The sequence below is a fragment of the Phaseolus vulgaris genome, chromosome 5 (genome assembly GCF_051622355.1).
Source record: "Phaseolus vulgaris cultivar YP4 chromosome 5, ASM5162235v1, whole genome shotgun sequence".
In the NCBI taxonomy this organism is placed as follows: Eukaryota; Viridiplantae; Streptophyta; class Magnoliopsida; order Fabales; family Fabaceae; genus Phaseolus; species Phaseolus vulgaris.
Genome location: NC_143502.1, coordinates 31,358,458 through 31,381,878, shown reverse-complemented (window position 1 = coordinate 31,381,878; position 23,421 = coordinate 31,358,458). Strand labels below are relative to the sequence as shown.

Sequence of the window (23,421 nt, the reverse complement as noted above, 5' to 3'; positions counted from 1 at the left end):
TCGTTTTGTGATTTGTGTACATTCTGGTGTTGTAAAGCCAAGAAGGGTTGTGTGCTCTTGAGGTTGTCAATATCAACATTCTTGGTGGTGTATATGCTGAGTCAAAGGAAGTGTGTGTCTTGAGGGGATCAAGGGCACTTCTTTGGTGGTGTGTGTATGTAATCTGGATTTGATTACCTGGTGGATTCCCCAGTGGTTTCTGGGAAACTGGATGTAGCTCTTGGGTTAAGAGTGAACCAGTATAAACTGTTTGTGCATTTCTCTCTTCCTTAAACTCTTTAATTTCAATTGTTGTTATATGCTGGTATAAACAACCGATTGTTTCTGCGAAACAACCGATTGTTTTTCTGCGAAACAACCGATTGTTTTTCTGTTGCTTTTCTGTTTTGAGCTTTGTTCTTGGCAAACTGAGTTCCTAAATCTGGTTTCTTGCAAAGAATTTCATTCTATCCTAAAAAGTTTTCAAAAACCCCCTTTAAACCATTCACCCTCACTCTAGTTTAAAGCCATACATTCTAACAAATATGACATTATCAAGACTTTTCAGAGATGGGCTAGGGTGAAGGAAGTTTTCATTTTTCGGAGGCTTAACAGGTGGGGAAAACGATTTGGGTTTGTGAGGTTCTTCAATGTAGGAAACGCTCGATGGTTGGAAAAAGAGTTGGATAAGATTTGTATTATGAATATGAAACTACATATTAACTTTCCAAAATATAGAAAAGCAAAGCTTAGCCAAGGGGAGAGGAGTACAAAAGTTGAGAAGGCTGATAGAATCCATATGGAAGGACGCATAAGAGCTGAAAAACATAAAGTCCCAACCGAGAGAAGCAGGGAAACAAATGTTTGATTCCCTAAGAAGAACCGTGTCAATAAGGATGTGTGGAAGGAAAATAAAGGGAAGGAGAAATCAATATGGAGAGAAGTCAATGGGAAGCAAGAGGAGAGGAAGGTGTCTTATGCGGCAGTAAGTAATATTTCTTCACATGTTAGCTGAAGAGGTTCCTCAGTTGAAACTTTGCAACAAACCCTTCCTTGGATGGTCAACAGTATGGTTGGTCACCCGTTAATAGGGATTACCTTTATTAAGCTGTGTGAAGAACGAATTAAAGGGGGGATGACTATGGTTAAAGTGAGGTATATGGGAGGTAATGCAGTGCTGCTAACACCAAGAGATGGCGAACAAATGGAAGAGATAATTAAGGGGAATAAGGAATGGTTGACAGTGTTATGGAGGTCGTTAAGCCGTGGTCGGATGGTTTTGTAGTAGAACAGAGATTTGTTTGGCTAAGGTGCTATGGGATACCTTTCTCCCTGTGGAACAAAGATTGTTTTTCAAAAGTGTTAGGTAAAGAGGCTTCCTTGGTAGCCATTGATGAGGCAATTGAATTCTGGGATAACCTAGAGTATACACGTATCCTGGTTTGCTTGCGTAAGGTGCGCTTTGCTAGGTTCTTAAATTGTATAAGGATCAATGGCCATGTTTTCAACATCTATCTTAAGGAAAAGCATCCCTATCACCAATAAGGCACATGTAAGTGTACGGGTGATATAGATGCATCATCAAATAGTGTTTCGTCTTTGGAGACTATTGTGGAGGAAACCAATTTGTCCAAGGTTGGGGGTGACAATGGTGGAAAGCTTAGTAGAAGGGCGACTTTAGGGTTGGAGAAGCAAGGATGAGGAAAGGAACACGTCATACAAGAGACAAATCTAATCGAACTTGAGGGGCCTGCTGTGATCGAGTCAGCTTGGCAAGGAGAAAGTGGGGCACATTCTCCCTGCACCTGATTAATTCAAACTGGCACCCGATTCTAGACTCGAAATGACAAAATTTTCCTTAATGAATTTTAGATTAGGTCAAGTGAGGTATGTGCACCCAATGCAATTAGAGACATGCACCCAACCCTCAGCCGCTCGGAGTCATCTGCACCCAACCCACAGTCACAGTGAGTCATATGCACCGTCTTCCTCTTCGTTTTCGCAGGGAACCACAGCGCAGTCGTCGTTTCGTTCGATTTCGGTGGCAGAGTAGCAGCTGCCATGGCGAAGGAGCCCTTGAACAGAGAGGAACCCCAGAGCGAACGTCGGAAAAGACAAGGTAAGTGACTTCCGGATATTTTTGTTCGGATTTATAGTTTGACTTGCGGATAAATTTATGCGTAATCATAGTGTGTGCCTTCCGAATATTTTTGTGCGGAAGTCATATTTGACTTGTAAATATTTTTATCCATAACAACTACGGATATGGATATCCATAATTCAAAAAATAACTACAGATATTTAAATCCATAATTCAAAAAACAACTACAAATATTTAAATCCATAATATAAAAATAAATTTCGGATAATTATATCCATAATGCAGTAATATGGTGCAGAAAATGTTACTGACTTACAGACGCTTGCATCCGTAAGGTTAAAAGAAGACTTCCGGATATCGGTATCCGTCACTACCAGAACTCGAAAAAAATGCGATAAAAAGCTTAAATCTGTTCTTACCTCATAACAATGTCAAAGTGCAAACAACCCCGTCCACCACCACTGTAAATCCACCTCCTACGCAACTCAAAGCACTACCAAAGAGGAAAATCAACTTTCTCCGCACCCTTTATAGCTTTTCAAAATAAACCTTCACAGCTTTTCAAACTAAAGAAGACAAGGGCATAGTTGGATTTTGAAAACTTCGTCGGGTGCAGGAAGCAAATGATCGGGTGCAGGAAGTAATTGCCAGAAAGTAGTTGTTCTTTCACGTATGAAGCAAAAAGGTGGCAGAAGGGTAATGCAGAGGACCTGGATTTTTCTGCCCACTATGAAGTCCATTCTGTTAGGCTAGCTCACCATATAAATCTAGATTTGAATAACCCTTTTTGTAGCTATAGAGAATTCAAGTGGTGTTAGGGCAAAGTCCAATTTCGTATTGGGCCAAAATGCTAGAGGTAAGGAGGCCCAACCGGGTTGGGATGAGGAGGCCCAAGTGGATCATTTGGTAATTCAATATGTGTCACGTAAACCACAGAAGGAGTTGGGAAGCCCAACCCGTGTTTCTGGGGGGGGGGGGGGGCAACAGGTTTCGGGAAGTGAAGTAAGGGAACCCAGCGATGAGGTAAGGTGTTATGAATCTGCGACACCCATCGTTTGTGGAGGAATAGTCGAAGTAGGGAGAGGTAAGGCGCTCTGTAATCCCCAAGTGGAAGAAGTGTATACCCTTGTTCATAGTAAAGATGATGTTCTTGACCAAGGGAGCTTCTCTCACTCCAAGGAGGGTCCCCAAACTAGAACTATCAAAGTTGTGGGTGAGGACTATAATGAAGTTGTAGGCCCCATTGGCGTGGATGACATGATGATAGGGAACGAAGGTTTAACTATGGGAATCAGTAACCATCCTCCGCCAAGGGCACATCGGCAAAGGCAACGATTTCTTTGGGAATTGGGAGATTGTAGTTAACAACTTCAGAGGAATCTTAATAGTGAAATGGGAAGCCCACAAGTAGGGTTATGCTCATCCTCAAGGGTAAGCTCTAATTCAAACGCTTTGTCGGATGGTGATATTGTTAATTCTAATTCTCATCTATGGAGTTTTGATGATGTTGATGTGCCGTCTAATGTGGGGGAGCTAGGAAAACATCTTGGGGTTTCGTGTGATAGGGAGGAGGAAGATGTTGTTAAGGAGCTTGAATGTATGGAAGAAAGGGATTCAGAAGTTCTAAAAAAGTTTGAGGATGGGAACAACGGGGTTGTTTTATGATTATCGTTAACCTGAATATAAGAGGGTTAGCGGGGTACTAAAGCTAAATATTTGAGAAATGTTTTAGCTAAGGAAGGTGCGGAGGTGCTATGTTTACAAGAAACTAAGGCAACTAGATTGTTAAATGTAAGATGTTTTTCTATATGGTGAGACAATAAAGTGGGTTGGGTGCATAAAAAAGGTACTAATGGAACTGGGAGTACGTTTATTATGTGGCATAAAGAAGCCTTTTATTGTGATAGTCATGTGGAGGGAAGGGATTTTATACCAATCTTTGGGCAGCATCTTAAATCTAAATTGAAATGTGCAGTAGTCAACGTCTATGCAAATTTTAATCTGAATGAGGCTGCTTCATGGGAGGATTTATCAAACATTAGAAGTGTTAATCAGGAATGGGCTTGGTGGTTTTGCGGTGATTTTAATGTTGTTAGAAGAGTTAGTGAAAGGAAAGGAATTAGAGAAAAAGGTAGCCAGACGAATGAGATAAGAGGCTTTAATTCTTTCATTGAAAGGAATTTTTTGGTGGAGTTTCCAATAGTGGGCAAGAAATATACTTGGTTTAGGGCTAATGGATAAACAAAAACTAGAATAGATAGAGTTTTGGTCTTTGAAGGATGGCTTCAAACATGGCCAAATTGCAAACAATATGTACAGTCGAGAGAGGTTTCAGACCACTGTGCTCTAGTGGTGATATCGCTAAACAAAAACTGGGGGTCGAGACCGTTTAGGGTTATTGATGCTTGGCAGGGGGAGCCCGGGTTTAGGGAGATGGGCCGAGGTAAATGGGAATCATACTCTGTTCAAGGTAATTGTATTTCTGTGCTCAGAGACAACCTGAAATTACTATAATGAATTGTTTTCAAAAGATTTTCTTAAATACTTTGCTTAGAATGAAACTTTAACAAACAACTCAGAAAAGCAATTCAGAAAACCAATACAATGGACAAAGAGAAACTGGTATCAAAATTTCAATCGGTTAAAATTGCGATTTAACCGGTTGTTTATGACAGCGGAAAATACAAATAGTTAATGAGAGAAGAGATAGAGAGAATTACACACAGAGATTATACTGGTTCACTCAATCACAAAGATACATCCATTCCTCAGTAAAACCACTGAGTATCCACTATGCAACCAATCACAGATTACACATACACCACACACAAAGAGGTGACTTTGAATCCCACAAAGCCTACCCACCCTCTTTGCACACAACAAACACCTCAAGCCATAATCACACTAACTTTACAGGATTTTACAGCAGTAATACAAAGAGTTATATGAACAATTACAAGAACTTGAACAGGATTAGAAAACACCTAGAGACAGAGTACACTAGAACCCTAATGATCAGTTATTTGAATCACAGCAAAACACAAAGGCAATCTTGATAAAACTTGGTAAAAAAAACCTTTTCAAATCAATCACAATCAGAGTATCAAACTTCTCTGTTTTTCATCAATATCTTTTACGTTTAAATGAAGACTCATTTTATAAACCTTGAAAAGCTACCGTTGATGACAGCTTTGAACATTCAAATCAGTTAAAACAGGTTTTCAAAAAATTGTTATGAACACATACAGTTAACCGGTTAAAACCACGATTTAACCGGTTAAATGGTTTTTCAATTATACAACTGATGCAAAAAACAGTTTCAAAACCCCTTTGCCAGCTAAGTGACAAACAACCGATTATCTCGAAACTTTAATCGGTTGTTTTTCCATTTCACTAGTGCAGATATGTAAAACAAATGCGGCTATTTTCAATTTACAAATGCGGTCATAGAACCGCATTTGATCAGCACGCATTCGTAAATATGGAATTTACAAATGTGGTCCTATGACCACATTCATAAATCACATTTACAAATGCGGTCATTTTAGGTAACCGCATTTGTATATTATTCTGAATTAGGGAGTGGGTTTGGGGTTTAGGATTTATGAATGCGGTCTTGGTAAAAACCGCATTCATAAATCACTATTTACAAATGCGGTCATTTACCAAGACCGCATTTGTAAATGCGAATTCACTATTTACAAATGCGGTCTTGGTAAATGACCGCATTTGTAAATAGTGATTTTTTTTTTAAAATACACTATGTTTTGTGCAGAAACCATATATTTAAATAACCTGCATAATGATCAAACCCAGCCAGACAAATACAGAAATGTAGTAATCAATTGAAATCATCAAAATGTACATTTACAAGTGATCAAATTACATATAATAAAACCATTATTGTTTACCTATGCTAGAGTTATAAAAATTAATGAAATATGTGGACCAAGAATCTCTAACATATGAAATGCCTTCCTCACTCATTGGTGTTTCTTCTGTGAATAACTGCATTGCAAAGTTGACATAAATTAGTTTCTAGATATATATATATGTTCAAGAATTATAAAAATGATTTAACATATACCTCTTTCCAACCAGTTTTAACACCTAGTCTTATAATGGTAATCATCCATTGCATAATGTAATAGCCACACTCATAGCTTCCTAGTTGTTTATTACACTATAATTCAATAAAAAGTAATATGTTAGTATATTGATAAACAATGATAATAGAGAAAGAAAAAAATTACAAACCTTTACTCTTATGTAGTTCAAATTATTTGAACTGGATCGACCTTTTAGGATGTTATATCCACGCCATGAACTGGTTCATACAAAAAACCTCGTTAGTAGATGGTTAATTAGTAACATACAAAGTTAAGTTTATAATATACTTACGTATCAATGATATCCTTAAATTTTGTGGGCATCTTCTTGTGTAGGGAACAGAACCACACAGCAGTCTTATCAACCATTGATAAGACAAGTAACTGCCAATGATGCCTATATGATCATTGAAAAGAGTTAGTAAATATTTAAAACATGAAATAATAATAATTAATGACATATAATTAAACTTACTCATTAATATAAGGGCATAAATAAATTTGTTTTCCCTCTTTTTCCAGGATGTTAGTGATGTATGCTTGAGTCTCAGTTGAGTTTGGTCCAACGGGATTAGTATATGCAGGATCTACGAATCCATACATATTTTCCTTCCCCTTAGTGATACAGACTCTATGCAAAAACCTACAAGTTTTTAGTTAAAGCATAATCAATAATAATTTAACATAAAGTAAATTGAATAATAGGTAAAGATACTTACATCATAAAAAATTGAATTATACTTATATTGAGCTCCTGTTTCCCAGATATAAATTCTGATAAATCTGTGTTGTAAATCATCAGTGGCAGTTCAGTGCTGATTTGAAAAAATGTATTATCCCACGGAACTGGAAAAGGATCATTGCCAATCTGACTAGCAATGAGACGTAGGGAAGCCATAGGATCGTCAACTGGAACCTCGCGCTTCTTTTTCGGACTGGGTGGCTGAAAAGGTTTCTACAAGATAAACAACATTTGTATTAAATTATATGTAATATATAAATATAAATAAAAAATAATATAATGAAACGAAATTATTACATGAGGTTCGGGCATAGATCGAATGAGCTCTCTGGGCCAGGCAACGAATGTCTGAAATGCATCGGCCACAGTGGTTACCTCATCTGAAGGTAGTGGAACACGAGCATCAGGAAATCGTACTTTTTCAACTGTTACCTTCGCCACATCAGGGGAGAGAGGAACGTTATGTAAGGTGGTGGCGTTTGTATAGACTTTTCCAAGTGCCACCACCCGAGGAAGTTTGCCGCCCACTACCAGTAGCTCACAATCCTCTGTCTGCCCATTGATATCATCCCCTGATGTTGGAGGAGCCGCACAACTCCCCTTTGTGCTCTTGGGAGTGGGACTAACAAGGGGTTCAATCGGCTCAGCACAAATAGAAACTCTTGTCGCATTCGATCATTCTCCTTTTTCATCTCCAGCCACATCAAATCAGTCTCCTTTCTCATCTCCTCCATTATTTCTTCACGTAACTTACTCTTCATTTGAGTTTCCTTCTTGGAGGAGGAGGATGGCTGTCGTTCTGAAACTCCAAAATAAAGTTTAATTTCGACCCCTTGTCCAGCGGCACGAACACGACCAGAGTGTTCAGGTCGTCCAATTGCTTCAACCAGGATATTGTGACGACCTTCAACAACAAATTTACCGTCGGATTCCAAGGAATCCTGCAAGAGTACACAAAAATCATATTTTCAATCATTAATATAATTAATGCTTTAAAAAAATTGAAAATAACAAAAGTAACTTACAATTTTTTCGATTATAACCCCGGATTGCTCAGAACTTGGTGCACCCGACTTCTTAATTCGGGCCCTCTTCCATTTTACATGGCGAAAAGGTGGTGATGGAGGAGAAGTGACCCCTGTTTCCACATTCTCAGACAACGTCCCCTGTTGAGATTTCTCCTTTTCCACCATCAGTGTTTGCTCAAGTATACCCCGAACGAGACATAACGTGCGGGGTAAGATTCATCTAGTTTTGAGGGATCAATGACTTTACAACAGATGGAAGAGAAGAATGAGCACAAACGGGTTATGGTGTGTCTAACATTTTTTGGTAAGATCCCACGGATAGCTACCGGCAACAACTGTTGCATCAAGATGTGACAATCATGAGACTTCAACCCTATTAACTTCAAATCTTGCATTGACACTAGGCTCTTCACATTTGAGGAATGTCCTTGTGGCACTTTCACACCCTTTAGACATTGACAAAAACTAATTTTTTCATCTTTTGACATTGTGTAACAGGCTGGGGGCAAATATGTACGCTTACCCATTTCTATGGGTGCCAACTCGCCGCGTATGTTCATCTCAATCAAATCTAAACGAGCATTTAGACCATCCTTCGTCTTCCCGTTAATGTTAAGAAGTGTACCAATTAAGCTATCACACACATTCTTCTCAACATGCATTACATCTATACAATGTCTGACTTCTAACCTCGACCAGTACGGAAGATCAAAGAAGATTGATTTCTTCTTCCAAATATTGTCACAGATGACTTTTTTTTGGACTTACCGAAGGTGTGGTCTATGTTATTTACCTTTTCGTAAACCTCAACACCGGTTAATGGAGTTGGTGGACCACTACCCTCTTGGTGTCCATTAAAGGCTTTTTTCAACCTCCGGTAAGGATGATGACTTCTAAGAAACCTCCGATGCCGAAGATATACTGTTTTCCTTCCATGTTTCAATTGTTGAGAAGCAGTGTCTTCTTCGCATATTGGACACGCTTTGTGACCCTTAACACTATAACCTGATAAGTTACCATATGTCGGAAAGTCATTGATGGTGCAAAATAACATGGCATGAAGCTTGAAAGTTTCATTAGCAAATCCGTCAAATACTTCGACACCCTGGTCCCACATTAACTTCAAATCTTCAATTAGGGGACTTAGATAAACATCAATATCATTTCCTGGTTGTTTCGGACCGGATATCATCATAGACAACATCATGTATTTTCGCTTCATGCACAATCCAGGAGGTAAGTTGTAAATAACTAGTAATACAGGCCATGAACTGTGATTTGTACTCATATTACCAAACGGATTCATTCCGTCTGTAGCTAAACCAAGTCAGATATTTCTTGATTCTTTACCAAATTCTGGAAAGTCATCATCAAATTTCTTCCATTGAATAGAATCAGCTGGATGTCGGTACATGCCATCGCATTTCCTCTCATCTGCATGCCATCTAAGATTCTTAGCATCGTCTGGGTTTGCAAACAAACGCTTCATCCTTGGAATGATGGGAAGATACCACATAACCTTCATTGGGGGTCCATGCTTTTCCATGTCATCAATAGAATCATCATCTTTTTGTTTCAACTTATAACGTGATAACCCACACCTCGGACAACTTTTCAACAATTCAAAATCTTTCCGGTATAATATACAATCATTAGGACATGCATCTATCTTTTTGTACTCCATACCCATTGGACAAAGAATCTTTTTGGCCTCATAATTACGATTAGGTAGACTATTTCCCTCTGGAAGCATATCCTTCAACAGCTGGAGCAATTCCGTGAAGCTTTTATCAGTCCATCCGTTTATTGCCTTCAAATTCATCAATCTTAACACCGCCGACAACCGTGTGAAGTTAGTTGATCCAGGATACAAAGGAGTTTCTGCATCTTTTGACATACATTCATATCCATGCGCTTTTGCAAAACACTCAGCTCCCACATCATGAATCATGTACTCCAATCAATCATCATCTCCATCATCGTGTACTGCTTCATCCATGGTAGAACCCACATATTCCTCAGTTACAGAAACACGTGGTAAATTTAATAATTCACCATGCCATGTCCAAGTTGTATAAGATCGAAGAAACCCATCACACAGCAGGTGTTCCCTCATGATATTCACATCCAGTATCCTTCCATTCAAACAGTTAACGCACGGACACCTGATCTTTGCTCCATCATGACCACTAATAATCGCGTTACGCTGCGCAAATTGTATAAATTCCTCTACTCCCCTTTCGTATTCATCACTTATACGAACAACATTAATCCAACTTCGATCCATTATATATTCTGAAAACAAACGTTGAAGCGGAGAGAGCTGAAACTTACAATGCAAAGGGAGAGCTGAAACAGAACGTTGAAACGAAGAGCGGAGAAGACGAAAGTGAAAGTGAAAACTAGTGGCGCGCTTCAATTTTTAGGGTAAAATTGATTTACAAATGCGGTTCTAGGGTAAGACCGCATTTGTAAATCAATTAAAATGATTTACAAATGCGGTCTTTACTATGCCCGCATTTGTAAATCATTCTGAATTGATTTACAAATGCAGTCTTACCCTAGAACCGCATTTGTAAATCAATTTAATTACAAAAATGCCACCGCATTTTTTACAAATGCGTTTAAGCGCAAAGCCGCACTAAATAAAGGGTCGTTGTTTTCATATTTTGTACTAGTGTTTGCTTGGAAAAACACTTTAATCTTTAAAACAGATTGAAACAAGCTTTGTCTGAGAATCAATACTGATCTTACAAAGATTCTAAACCCCATACCAAAACCTAAACCTAAAACATCACACAACTTCAGGCTTCATGAGGATTTGACACATCAAAGCTTCTCATATTCAACAATTTTCCCCTATTTGATGGAGACAAATCCCTGAGATGCTTTTAGGAATGTTATTTGTTTAGAATCTTTTGAATCCTGCAAACACTGAATAAACACATAATAGACTAGTCCAAACAGATATGTATTATATATCAGATTTCAAAAAATTAGCAGAACCTGCATAAAAACAATCGGTTATAATACAGAGATAACCGGTTAAAATTCTGCTGTAAACTAGAAATAACAACTAAGCATAAACCAGCTAAAACAGTTTATAAAAGCAATAAAGCAATGTTCAAAAGCACAATAAACCACAATTAAGAACATTACAAAACCCCCCAATACTTATCTCCTTATTTGTCTCATCAAATAGACAAAAGGTAGGATTAAAAACATCATAAAAAAATTAAGCTTAAAAGAAGGGCTATCCTCTCTTTGAAATTGTAGTTCCAGAGTCTGCCTCTGAACTTCTTCAATCTTTTCATCCAGAGTAGAAAACTGTGTGTCCATGTTCGTAAATCGTGGCTTGCACATCTCATAAAGGTTCCTTTGATTGTAAGCAAAGGTGTCCATTCTATTAAGCATTTGCATTTCAAAGGATGACATGTTTGGCATCCTTTCTTCCATGTTGATGTCATGATGCATACCTTCTTGAGTTTCAGCAGCATGATCATCTTGCATTACTGCCTCTTCAGTTTCATCTCCTTCATTAGTTCCACTTGGGCCAGCATGGTCACCATCTTTGCTTACCCATCTTCCACCAATCTTAGTAAACCTCATCTTGCTTAGGGATCCACTATTGATTTCATTGGAGGGCTTGATGACTTCAGCTAGCTTTCCTTCTATATCCATTTCAAAATAGTGAAGGAAATTAGAAATCAAAATAGCATAAGGATAGTGAAAGTCACATAACCTCATGGATTTTTGCATATGGTCTTTGATTATGTGAATCCAGTTGATCTTCACTTTATTCATGATGCAGTAGATCAAGAGAAGATCTTCTTCAGAAAGAGTTGAATGGTTGCTCCCCCTAGGTGTGAGAATCCATGAAACTATGAAGGCTACAAGCCTTTCATCAAGTTTCAACCCTCCAACAGAAAAATTCCTCACTTTGGAGTGGGGATTCTTGAGCCAACCTTTGTAAAACTGGATTTTATTGAAATCTTCCACTACTCCAAGGTTTCCTCTGTTGATTCTTAGTCCATAAGACTTCAGCCTGGTCACAACAGACCATACCTCACTTGTGATGATCATATCTACACCTTTGACATGAGAAACAAGTGAGTCACCATCAAAATTAAGGTTAGTGTAGAATACCTTTACAAGATCAGGATAGATATTCCCTATAAGTTCTAGGAATCTCTTCCAACTTTTGTTCTTTGAGAATACTCCTTACAAAATCCAAATTCTGTTGTTTCATCCATGTGAAGGAAACAACTTTTGGGGTATTCACATTCTTTCTACTAGTCTCTAGTAGATACTTGTTGATGAGATTGGTATCTCCTGCAAACCATCCTTCAAGCTTTCCAGAGCTTTTAACACCCCTGGACTTCATTGTTTTTGCAGATGAAGGAGTTCCAACCATTGCTTAAATCAGAAACAGTTTCTGCAAAGAAATCTTTTTAGAGAAAGATAGAAATAACAGTTCTAGATTAACCGGTTATTTGTAAGTGGAAACAACAGCTAAATGCATTGGGTTTTATAGCAGAGAATCCCTGGTCAAAGTTGGTTGTATTCAACATAAAAACGAATCAAATCTTAATCATAAAGTTAACATAGTCAGTCAAATCAAAAAGTACAGATTCACATGTGATATATGACCAAGCATTTAAGACACTTTTGATTTTCAAAAACAATAAAGATCTAATCTATTAAAAGCAAATGTACCAGAGTTAAACAGTATTCAAACATCATTTAAAGCAAGTTTGACCATACACATCACTAGGTTTAACAGAATCACAAACCACAATTTAAAAACCAAAAACCAGATACGTTCAGAGCTTATCAGATACAAAATAATCGGTTGTTCGAGGAAACAATCGATTAAATTTATGTTCTGAAGAAAAACAACCTGTTTTAAACCAAAAACACATGTTGCATGTAATTATTAAGTTTTCACATATTTGCAAACAATAAAACATACGAAGAGTAGATGGTACACATGGAAATTATTCATAGAACCATAGAGAAACACATTGCATTGAATTTTGTGGACAAGTAGTTCTCAACAAAGAATGGGAATTTAATTCTCGGATCACTGAATTTCTAATTACAGAAGTTCAAGAATCCAACACTAGACCCTGATATGTAGACATGTACAGAACATCCAATCCTTGCTAAACTTTTCAAATGAAATCAGGAATCTGCAAAACAGAACTTTGTCAAATATTAAGATTTGATCCCTTGAAGAATTTGGGACCTTCAGTGTTAGTTTTATCTTTTATATTGACAATACATCTTGGAATCCACTTATAGATGCCTTTAGGTACAAGAGATTTACGAAATCTGCAATACCTGACAGAATGACCTTTCTTCATGAATGTAAGCATGTAACAACCGGTTGAAACGACACTTTAACCGATTGTTTTTCTGGAAAATTTGAAAAAGGTTTTGCAATCTTTTTTTCTTTGCTTTGAGGATAAAATCCCAAACTTGCTTTTCCAAATATATATTTCTGTGAGGCTAAAACATCTTCAAAGTTGGACTTTCCAGTTGTAAGCTTGTCGAAAGTTTTCAAAAGATAGCAAATCTTCTTTTCTAGAAGTTCACAATTTTCACAGCTCATTTTCTCACAACTGCAAGAAGAATTCTTGTAGATTAATTCCAGATGTTCTAAATCTTCATTTTTTTTGTACAACTCTTCTTCTAGATCCTTAACTTTATTTTCTAACCAGTTATTTAATCCTTTCAACTGGTTGAGAGAAAGGGCCAATCGGATGACTTCATCTTGAGTTTCATAAAAAGCATTAAGTAATTGATCATAGGTGGTACCTTTACTTGTTGAAGTAGAATCCATGCTACTTGTTACTGATGCTAGAAGGTAAAGATTAGCTTCCTCATCATCTGAAGAACTTGAGGATGAGACATCATTTGTGCCTTCATGTGTAACCTCTAAGATATCCCACATTTCTTTGGCCAAGCTACATTGCGAAACCCTGAAAAACTCATCACAACTTAGAGCAGATATTATAATATTCTTAGCTATCCAATCAAATTTAGCTTTCTTACATTCTACCTCTGTCCATTCAGATGAAGGTTTATCAACTAAAACATCATCTTTCTTAACTTGAGGTACAAAAGGGTCATTTTCAATTGACTCCCAAATGCTTTTGCCAGTTGAGTGTATAAAGATCTTCATTCTAACTTTCCAAAATTGGTAATTAACTCCACAAAACAGAGGTGGCATGTTTATTGAGGCACCTTCCCAAAGGGCATTTTATCAGCCATCAAAAGATTTTCAAAAACTAGAAATAAAAAAAAAAACCTAAGTAACTTTCAAGAACCTTGCTCTTGATGGCAATTGTTAAGTTTGATGGCTATAACAAGAGGGGGGTGCGGGGTGAATTGTTTTCAAAAGATTTTCTCAAATACTTTGCCTACAATGAAACTTTAACAAACAACTAAAAAAAAAACTTCAGAAAACCAATACAATGGACAAACAGAAACTGGTATCAGAATTTCAATCGGTTAAAATTGTGATTTAATCAGTTGTTTATGACAACGAAAAATATAAACAGTTAATGAAAGAAGAGATAGAGAGAATTACACACAGAGATTATACTGGTTCACTCAATCCCAGAGCTACATCCATTCCTCAGTCAAACCACTGAGTATCCATTATGCAACCAATCACAGATTACACATACACCACACACAAATAGGTGACTTTGAATCCCACAAAGCCTACTCACCCTCCTTGCACACAACAAACACCTCAAGCCAGAATCACACTGACTTTACAGGATTTTACAACAGTTATGCAAAGAGTTATATGAACAATTACAAGAACTTGAACAGGATTAGAAAACACCTGGAGACACAGTACACCAGAACCCTAATGATCAGTTCTTTGAATCACAGCAAAACACAAAGGCAATCTTGCTAAAACTTGGTAAAAAACCTTTTCACAAATCAATCACAATCAGAGTATCAAACTTCTTTGTTTTTCATCAATATCTTTTACATTCAAATGAAGACTCATTTTATAAACCTTGAAAAGCTATCATTGATGACAGTTTTGAACATTCAAATCAGTTAAAACAGGTTTTCAAAAAATTGTTATGAACACATACATTTAATCGGTTTAAACCACGATTTTTCTGGTTAAATGGTTTTGTCAATTATACAATTTGCATGGAAAAACACTTTAATCTTTAAAACAGATTGAAACAAGCTTTGTCTGAGAATCAATACTGATCTTACAAAGATTCTAAACCCCATACCAAAACCTAAACTTAAAACATCACACAGCTTCAGGCTTCATGAGGATTCAGATGGGATTTCCTGTTTGATATGATGAGGAGGTTGGGTTTCCATAATAGATAGACCATGTGGATCAGGGCATACTTGGAGTCCACAACGGTTTCAGTCTTGGTTAATGGCAGTCCTACTGCGGAGTTTAACCCTACAAGAGGGCTTAGACAGGATGATCCTCTAGCCTCATTCCTTTTCGTTGTGGTAGTTGAAGGATTAGTTGGGTTGGTTAGACAGGCGACCAAATCTAATCTGCTCAATGGAGTGAAGGTCGGTTGTAATGAGGTTGACACGAGTGTTCTTCAATTCGCAAATGATACTCTTTTCTTGTGCCAGGATTTCTATGATAATGTCTTTACCCTAAAGACAATTCTCAAATGTTATGAGCTAGCGTCTCGACTAAAAATCAACTTCCATAAATCTAAGTTGGAAGGTATATTAATATTGAGAGGCAAACCCTTCAAGTGTATGCAAAGGCGTTACATTGTATTCTTATGAGAGTACCCTTCAAATACCTTGGGCTTGAAGTAGTCGGAAATCCGAGGAAGAAACAGTTTTAAAAGCCAATTGTGAATAGAGTTAGTGCAAGACTAAGTGCCTGGAAGGGTCACTACCTATCTATGACAGGTAGACTTTGCTTGGTCAAATCGGTTTTCTCATCTATTCCCCTGTTCTATTTGTCATTTTTTAAAGCTTCGGAGTCAGTGTATAATAAAATCATTAGTATCCAAAGGAAGTTTCTGTGGGGTTGGGGAAGAGAGGAGAGTTCTATCTTGTGGGTGAGTTGGAATAACTTATGTAAACCTCTAGAGGAAGGGGGCTAGTAATTAAAGACATCAGAAAGTTCAATGTTGCCCTCCTAGCTAAGTGGAAGTGGATACTCTTGAGTGAGGAAAAGGGGAAGTGGAAGGATAGTCTCTTATCCAAATATGATATAGGTCTTAATAGCGGCCACACAAGGTTGAAGTTACAATCACGATGGTAGAGAGATTTATGTAAAAGTTGTAGAAAGGGTGAAGAAGCGGGCTGGTTTCAAAGAGCATTAGAATGGAAAGTGGGAGGAGGGAACTAGGTTAGGTTCTAGAAGGATGTTTGGTGTAGTGGTAATACTCTCTTATTTCTGTTCTCGGGGTTGTTTTCCTTACCTCTGGATCAAGGGAAAAGGGTGGGTGAGTTAGGAGGGTGAGAAGATTCTGAATGGAGGTGGAGGATGTGTGGGAGGAGAGTTGGGTATCAATGGGAAGCTTCACAAGAAGATGAAATGCTAAAGATGATTTCTAAGGTTACGCTGTATAATGAAGCTAAAGACACCCAAGTTTGGAGAGTGGATACCTTGGGGGTTTTTCCGTGAGTTCAACTTATACACTTCTGACAAATCATGATTACAGGACCCATGAGAACGTCTTTAAGCAGTTGTGGCAGGCTAAAGCTTTCCTAAATGTGCTGACAACAACATGGAGGGTGCTTTTGGACAGAGTTCCTACTAGAACAAATATTTCTAGAAGAGGGGTAGTAATCCCCTTATCATATGTGATGTGCCAAGCTGTAGAAGAATCATCACAACATCTTTTTGTTGAATGCATTATTGCCCAAAAGGTATGGGATTTTTGTTTCAGATGGATTGGGATAATGTTTGTCCAACATAAAAACGCGATGAACCATTTTGAGAATTTCGTGTTGTCACATGTCTCGTTTAAACATAATTTGGTTTAGAAAGGAATGTGGATGGTGGTAGTGCGATGTATATGGAAACAAATGAATCATGTCATTTTTAGACAAGAGGTAACAGAAGCATAAGAGATTTTTCAACTGGCCCAATTGAAGTCGTGGCTATGGATGAAACACAAAGTAGACTCCTTTAATTATCTATTTTCTGATTGGAACTTGAACCCTGTTATATGCATTAAAAGTTTTGGATAAAGAGTATGGAAGCTCTAAGTGAGCAAATGGGAAGCTTCGGATGGTCTGGTTGTAGAAGCAGTTATGCTCTATGCAGTTTGGTGTTGCGGCAGGGTTATCCTGCTTATGATACGGGTGGGGGTGGAAGAGCTTTGGTGTGGCAGACCACGTGCAAATAGAAGTTTCTCTACTAGGGTGGCAGTCTCAATGCCATTTTTGCCTCCTTATGAGTCCGTACGAGGGTAAGGAAGGTAATCACGGGTGTATGCTTCTTTGGGGCACTGGAGGTAGTTTGGCCTTGAAAGAGTTGCTTGGGTGCACACCAGTTCAGCTGTGGTTTCGGCACAAGAACATGCCCCAGGGTTCTGCTGAGAGAGTAAGGAAGGTAGTTAAATAATGGGGTGGGTGTGGTTTTGGCCCAGACGCTGGTTGGTGATTCGATCAGTTTCTTAGAGGAGTAGTTATGGGAGCAAATGCTTTAGAAGTGAGGAGGTCTGTCTGTATCACCAGGAATGCTGGTGCATTTGTATAAATTGTAAATAGAAAATACATTTTTATTTGATTATTTTTTAAATAAATGTCTTTAGTTTCACAATAAATTTCTCAAATCCATATCTTCTCTCAGTATATTATAAATTACATTTAAAATTATACTATAAATAACATTCAAAATTAGAATTAAATTAAAAATAATAATTGTTGATCAATCAAACTTTTAAAAAACAAAACTAATAATAATTTTGAGTTTAATACTTTAGAATTAAATTAAAAGTAATAGTTATTAATATTTTTAAATAAGACTAATAACGATTTTAAGTTTAATACTTACCAAATTTAAGATAAGATCAATCAATTGATAGTTGCATAATTTCCCATAATCCAAATAACCTATATTTATATATTTTTTTCTAACAAAAAATGCTATAAGTTAAACTTTAACTCTTCTTTACATTTTTTTCATTAATAAAAAATGAAATAAATAAAATTAGAGCATGCGATACATATTTCAACCCTCCCCAACCCACACCCATTACAGATGTATTAAAAGACATTATGTTTACACTCTCTGAAATTAACACTTCTTTTAAGTGTAAATCATTTTTAGCCCTTTCGCTAGGTAATCATTGAAAAAAGTTCTTTTACATTTTCCTCATTTTACTAAACCTTAAAAGATTTTTTTAAAAGTAATTTTAAGTTTTTCATCATTTGGCTGCATTTTCTGTTATGACACACCCATTATAAACTTTTTGAGAAAAAAAATATTGTCTCTTAAATTATAAATAATTAACTAGCCCCTTGGAAAGAAAGTTAGGGGTTGATGAGGTGGATCTTCTAGGGTTTGAAGCTTCCATTCTAGCATTCTATATATTCAAAATGAAATTAATCCATAATATTTTACGGAAAACAACATCAAAAATCAAACAACTAGAATTACTTATTTTGTTTGAGACGACATTGATTTGCTAAGACAAGTACTTAAAAGATCTTACTCCTATGCTCTGTTTGACATAGCTAGATCCTAATAAGTACTCAGCCCAAACGAGTCCTTGGTGCATAATTTTGTAAACAAAAACTCTCAACATGGGTATCGTCTTTATGATTTTCACTACATTGTGCTTGTTGTGATGAATTTGAGGACGAAGAAGTGAACAGTGAAAGAGAGAGTCTGGTGTTAATTTCTTGTTCACTTTCTGCTGGATCTTTCTTCATCTGCTCATCACTATTAATGTTTCTTGAATCTGGACTTAAATTCAGCTCCAAAAAACTTGGAGACCCTTTTTTCTCATTCAACCTCTCTAATTCATCTTTTACATGACCCTGTTTCCATACTTGAACCTGATTTAGGAATTCTGGCATTCGATTTTTCACATCACGAACCTACAATTTCACAAGGAATATTTCTTTTTTTGGTCAACAATAAAGAATATATTCAACACAAGGAATCATTACCTTATATGTATTTACAAATGGACTCCAAAATTTAAATATTTTCTTTACTGAAATTTTACTTCTTAGCTAGATGATATATATGATTGTATTTACGAGCAAATATATCTATTAATTAGAAATAATCTTAAGATATGTGTTTTAATGTTATGTTATTATTAGAAAAATCAGCATTTCTTTCTTTTATGCATGATAAAATATAATTGAATGATAGTATAAAGTAAGTTTATATAGTAAGTATATTTAAATTATAAAAGACTAATAGGATAGTGTGACAATTTTTTTTAAATTATAAAATTAGTTGTTTCATTAATATAGTTTCACATCTTAACAAGTTCAGATAATTTAAATACATTTTTTTCTCTTAATTCACCAACGTTTTTTAAGAAAAAAATCATCACAATTAAAAAACTCGACAATAACTCAAATACAATAATTGATATCTCATCAAACTTTAGGTAAAATACACACCCTAACCCTGCATTTTTTAATATGAAGAAGAGAGCATGATAAACATACTAAATTTCTTCTTTTGTTTGAGAGGAAAAAAATTCAATTGAAGTGTTTTCAATTTAAAAATATTTTCTCCCAACTTGAAATAAAAGAGAGAGAAATAACTACTCTATTTTTCTTTTTTACTACATACATATTAAAAATATGTTTATGCTTAAAAATATTGCAGATTACAAAAATATTTTTTAATAAGTTCGAAAATATTTATATAACTTATATTTTTATTCTCTTTTTTACATATTCAAATAAATGGAGAGAAATTTACCCAATTCTTTCTTTCTTATTTTTATTCATGTATAAAGAACATATTTCTCGATTCTATTTTCTCTTAATTCTATGATTATTGTTTCTCGCTTTATTGTTTTTACCTTTTATTCAGCTCTCCTAAATCAAACAAATGGCTTAAAAATGTAAAAAGAGCAATACTATATAATACGGTTTTCTTCATCAAGTCCATATCCCAAATAAACGTCAATGTATTTCATTAGTAAATGTATAATCAAAGGAAAAAAAGTATAAACTTAGATAGAAATTAAGTCAAGTCAATAGTTTTCGCAAAGAAAACAGTTTATTATCTAATACTTTTCACACACAAAACAAATTGAACGCATTGACCCGTTTTTATTTTTGAAAGGGTTGTTAAATGCGTGTTTGAATACGCTTCTGAGTTAAAGAAACAATTTCAGTATTCTTTAAAAAAAATGCAGAAATTTTAGCTATTATTGGTTTCCACTTTCACGTCTCCATCAGAAGCAAAACATGCATTCTGAAAACTGGGGAATGAAAATCTTTTAATTTACCTATTCTCATAATTAGGCAAATAAAATAATGTGATTAATATAGCAGTTTTATTACCTCGGCATCAAACTTAGCGTGGCCAGCGAAGTTAGGACTGCAAGAACTACGTTGATACTGATAACTACACAAATCTTTGTCCCACATTGAACTTGATCTTATCATCATGTGACCATTGAAAAAACCTGTGGGGTGTGATCTACAGAGAGAAACACTAATGATATATCAAAATTTTATTAATATTTTTAATATATATATAATTGATTTCGCCATTTGGCTGTTTTGTTTGTATACCTTGAGGAGCCATGAGCACTGATCTGATAAGGTGATTGTTGAATGAGCAGAGATGATGGAATATAATTTCTGTTATCTACCACAAAGTGTCGTGGGGCATTAAGTCTTCCGTACATATCGAAAATACTATGCCTTCCTTGCATTGCCTTATTCTGAGATAAAACTGAAATGAAAACAGTGACAGTGAAGTGAATGATCATGCATGTAGTGTAAACCCTTGGAACCATGAAAATGGAAGGGTAAGAGCATAGAGCTCGATCAAAAAAACATGGTTTTACTATATTAAGGTTCTGAAAATATTTACCTTGGCCAGACTCATCAAGCTTTTTACTTCGATACATCTGAATTCCAAAAATATAACTAAGGCGTTACATGAAGCTAGAAATGAAATGAAATGAAAAATTATTTGGCAAAAATGTCTCTAGCTGGAGTACAATAAACCAACAGATGCTTGAGTGTGTGTGTGTGTGAGTGTATATATATGTTTGGTTTTGTACCTGCAAATGGCTCTTTACATGTGCAATGCTAAGTCCTCTCACATTCATCAACTGGAGAACCAACTTGGGCGTTGCTCCTGTACACAAAATTATCAATAAAAACGTAAGATTAGAATGTTTGGGAATGATTGTTTCAAAAGATCTTTCAAACATTTTCTTAATTTCTCCTTTTGTTCACGGGTAATAAAATCCATGACCAGTAGTAATTAAAGTTTATGGGCTTGAAAACTGATCATGATCTCGATAGTTGCTGAGTTTGACTAGAAAGAGAAATTGTGCATGTTTCTGAGAGAGTTGGAGTAACCTTTTGTAACATAAGTAGTAAAAGTTTGAGTAAGGTTTTATTGTGTTCATTGTGCATAAAAAAAGTGTATATGCTTGAAGTGAGTTGCACTTACTTTCTTGTCCACCAAGCCTCTCAACAGCATGCACAAAAGCTAAATGAAGATCAGGAGTCCAACGGAGTCTTGGCATTTTGGACCGGACATATTGTCTAACAGCAGTTGCACGCTCTTTCCCTTCTTCACTTGAGTTATTATTACTGCTCAAATTACCCTCTTGAGATGATATGTCATTGATACTGATGGGGTCATCACTGGTGCTACCATCTCCATCATCCGCTGCTTCTTCATTCAAATCCAAGAATGAACGTTTTCTTCTAAGAATTGCAGAAGAGGTTTTGCTACTTTCACTCTTGTCTTCCTCAGATATACAATTTCTCTCATCCATTTCTGTTAAATTTATTTATTCTTCTAAATGCTCCTTTTCTTCTGCAGATAGAGAGATGGCAGTGAAGTCAGAAAAGCAACAAAAATACAACCCCCCCTTATAAAAAGTTTCTTTTTTGTTCAAAGTATATATTGCCATAACCAAGATGATATGTTGCATATATGGGAAAAAAAAAATATTAAATGTAGTTTAATTAGTTGTACTGATTTTGAAGACACTATACATGATGCTTTAGAAGGATTCTCTGTCTTCTTACATTTGTACCATAAATTTATTACAAGTTTTGCTTGTTCCTAGGTCTTGGAATTCCACACTAACCAATATATAGCCTACAATTTGAAAATTGTAACATGTATAGGAAAACACATCACCTACAATAAATCTAAGTGAAAGTGCAGTACGTGATCTATGTAGTTATTAGTTTTTTCTTTTTTTCATTTTCTAATAAAATAGAGCTCCTTTTTTCATGTTTTTTTGTGTGAGTTTGGAAGGGGATGGGGGTAGATGTCTATAAGATTCACATTTGAACTTCCACAAAACTACATGATCAATTAGAATTCTGGAAGCAAACTGATCCTTTTTAATTTCAAGTGCTACAGAAGGATGAGATCTGAAACCAAAAAAAGTCAAGACTTGAAGTCAAACAGATATGGTTATTCCTAAAAATAAGTATATATATGTTGTTCTAGAAGATTAAATAAAGTGCAGATGAGAAGACTAAGCAATTTGAATTGTTCAAATGGTGGAAGAGTAATAGAGATACAGAAGAGAGAGAGATGTAAGTAGTTTTGTGCAAACCATTGGTGACGATGAAGCTTAAGAACTGCTTAAAGTATGCCTTCCAAGATAGCTGATGAGACCAAACAAAACCACCACAGATGATTCAACAGAAGCCAATCTAGTTTCTAAGATCCAACATAGCCAATTTCTTGGAGACCCTTAAATCTGTTCTGCAGAGGTTGATTCAAGCATATCTAGTGTTGGCAGAGCCCTTGGTGTTGATGGATCCAATATCTGAAGATGAAAGGAAACCCTATATGGTAAGGTTGGTCTGTGTAAGAAGGTGAGGGTGCATTATTAGCAAGTGGGACTGGTTGGAATGTATGGAAAACTAAGCCTAAAATACCACTAGTCATCGCACATCAAATCAAATATTCTCAGAAATTAGTATATTCAAATACAATAAAATATTTTACATGTAGAAGACGATGGTCGGACAAAACCAATTGTATTTTCTGTGACTAATAATATTTTTTACATTTTGATATTAAAACATTTGAGTTAGCAAGTAGCTAGCCGGAGCTAACAGATATACTAGATCAAAGGCACACATATGACTCCTATTTTGTACTATTGAGAATCATGTGATTATTTTTTTTGACCTTTTTATTTTTCCAACTTTTCTTTGACAGGTTGTGTCCCTAGCTTCTTTCTAGTGTCCTTCTTTCAATTAACCTATCTGCGATAATCTTTACTACTAATGTCA

At 36.0% G+C, this 23,421-nt stretch overlaps 2 protein-coding genes across 2 annotated transcripts; both read right to left on the bottom strand.

The window, feature by feature from the left end:
- Positions 1–5,980: 5,980 nt before the first annotated feature.
- On the bottom strand, positions 5,981–11,640 carry LOC137834478 (uncharacterized). Its single transcript, XM_068642519.2, has 6 exons — positions 11,183–11,640; positions 6,665–6,832; positions 6,482–6,586; positions 6,338–6,407; positions 6,168–6,263; positions 5,981–6,088 (listed from the first exon to the last, which is right to left on the bottom strand). Exons 1-6 carry the CDS (start codon positions 11,638–11,640, stop codon positions 5,981–5,983), a joined length of 1,005 nt encoding a protein of 334 aa, XP_068498620.2.
- A 6,854-nt stretch (positions 11,641–18,494) lies between these two features.
- Positions 18,495–23,059, bottom strand: LOC137835389 (uncharacterized). Its single transcript, XM_068643872.2, has 7 exons — positions 22,734–23,059; positions 21,605–21,976; positions 21,207–21,283; positions 21,014–21,050; positions 20,710–20,872; positions 20,476–20,614; positions 18,495–19,038 (listed from the first exon to the last, which is right to left on the bottom strand). Exons 2-7 carry the CDS (start codon positions 21,933–21,935, stop codon positions 18,691–18,693), a joined length of 1,095 nt encoding a protein of 364 aa, XP_068499973.1. The 5' UTR covers positions 21,936–21,976; positions 22,734–23,059; the 3' UTR covers positions 18,495–18,690.
- Between the last annotated feature and the right edge of the window lie 362 nt (positions 23,060–23,421).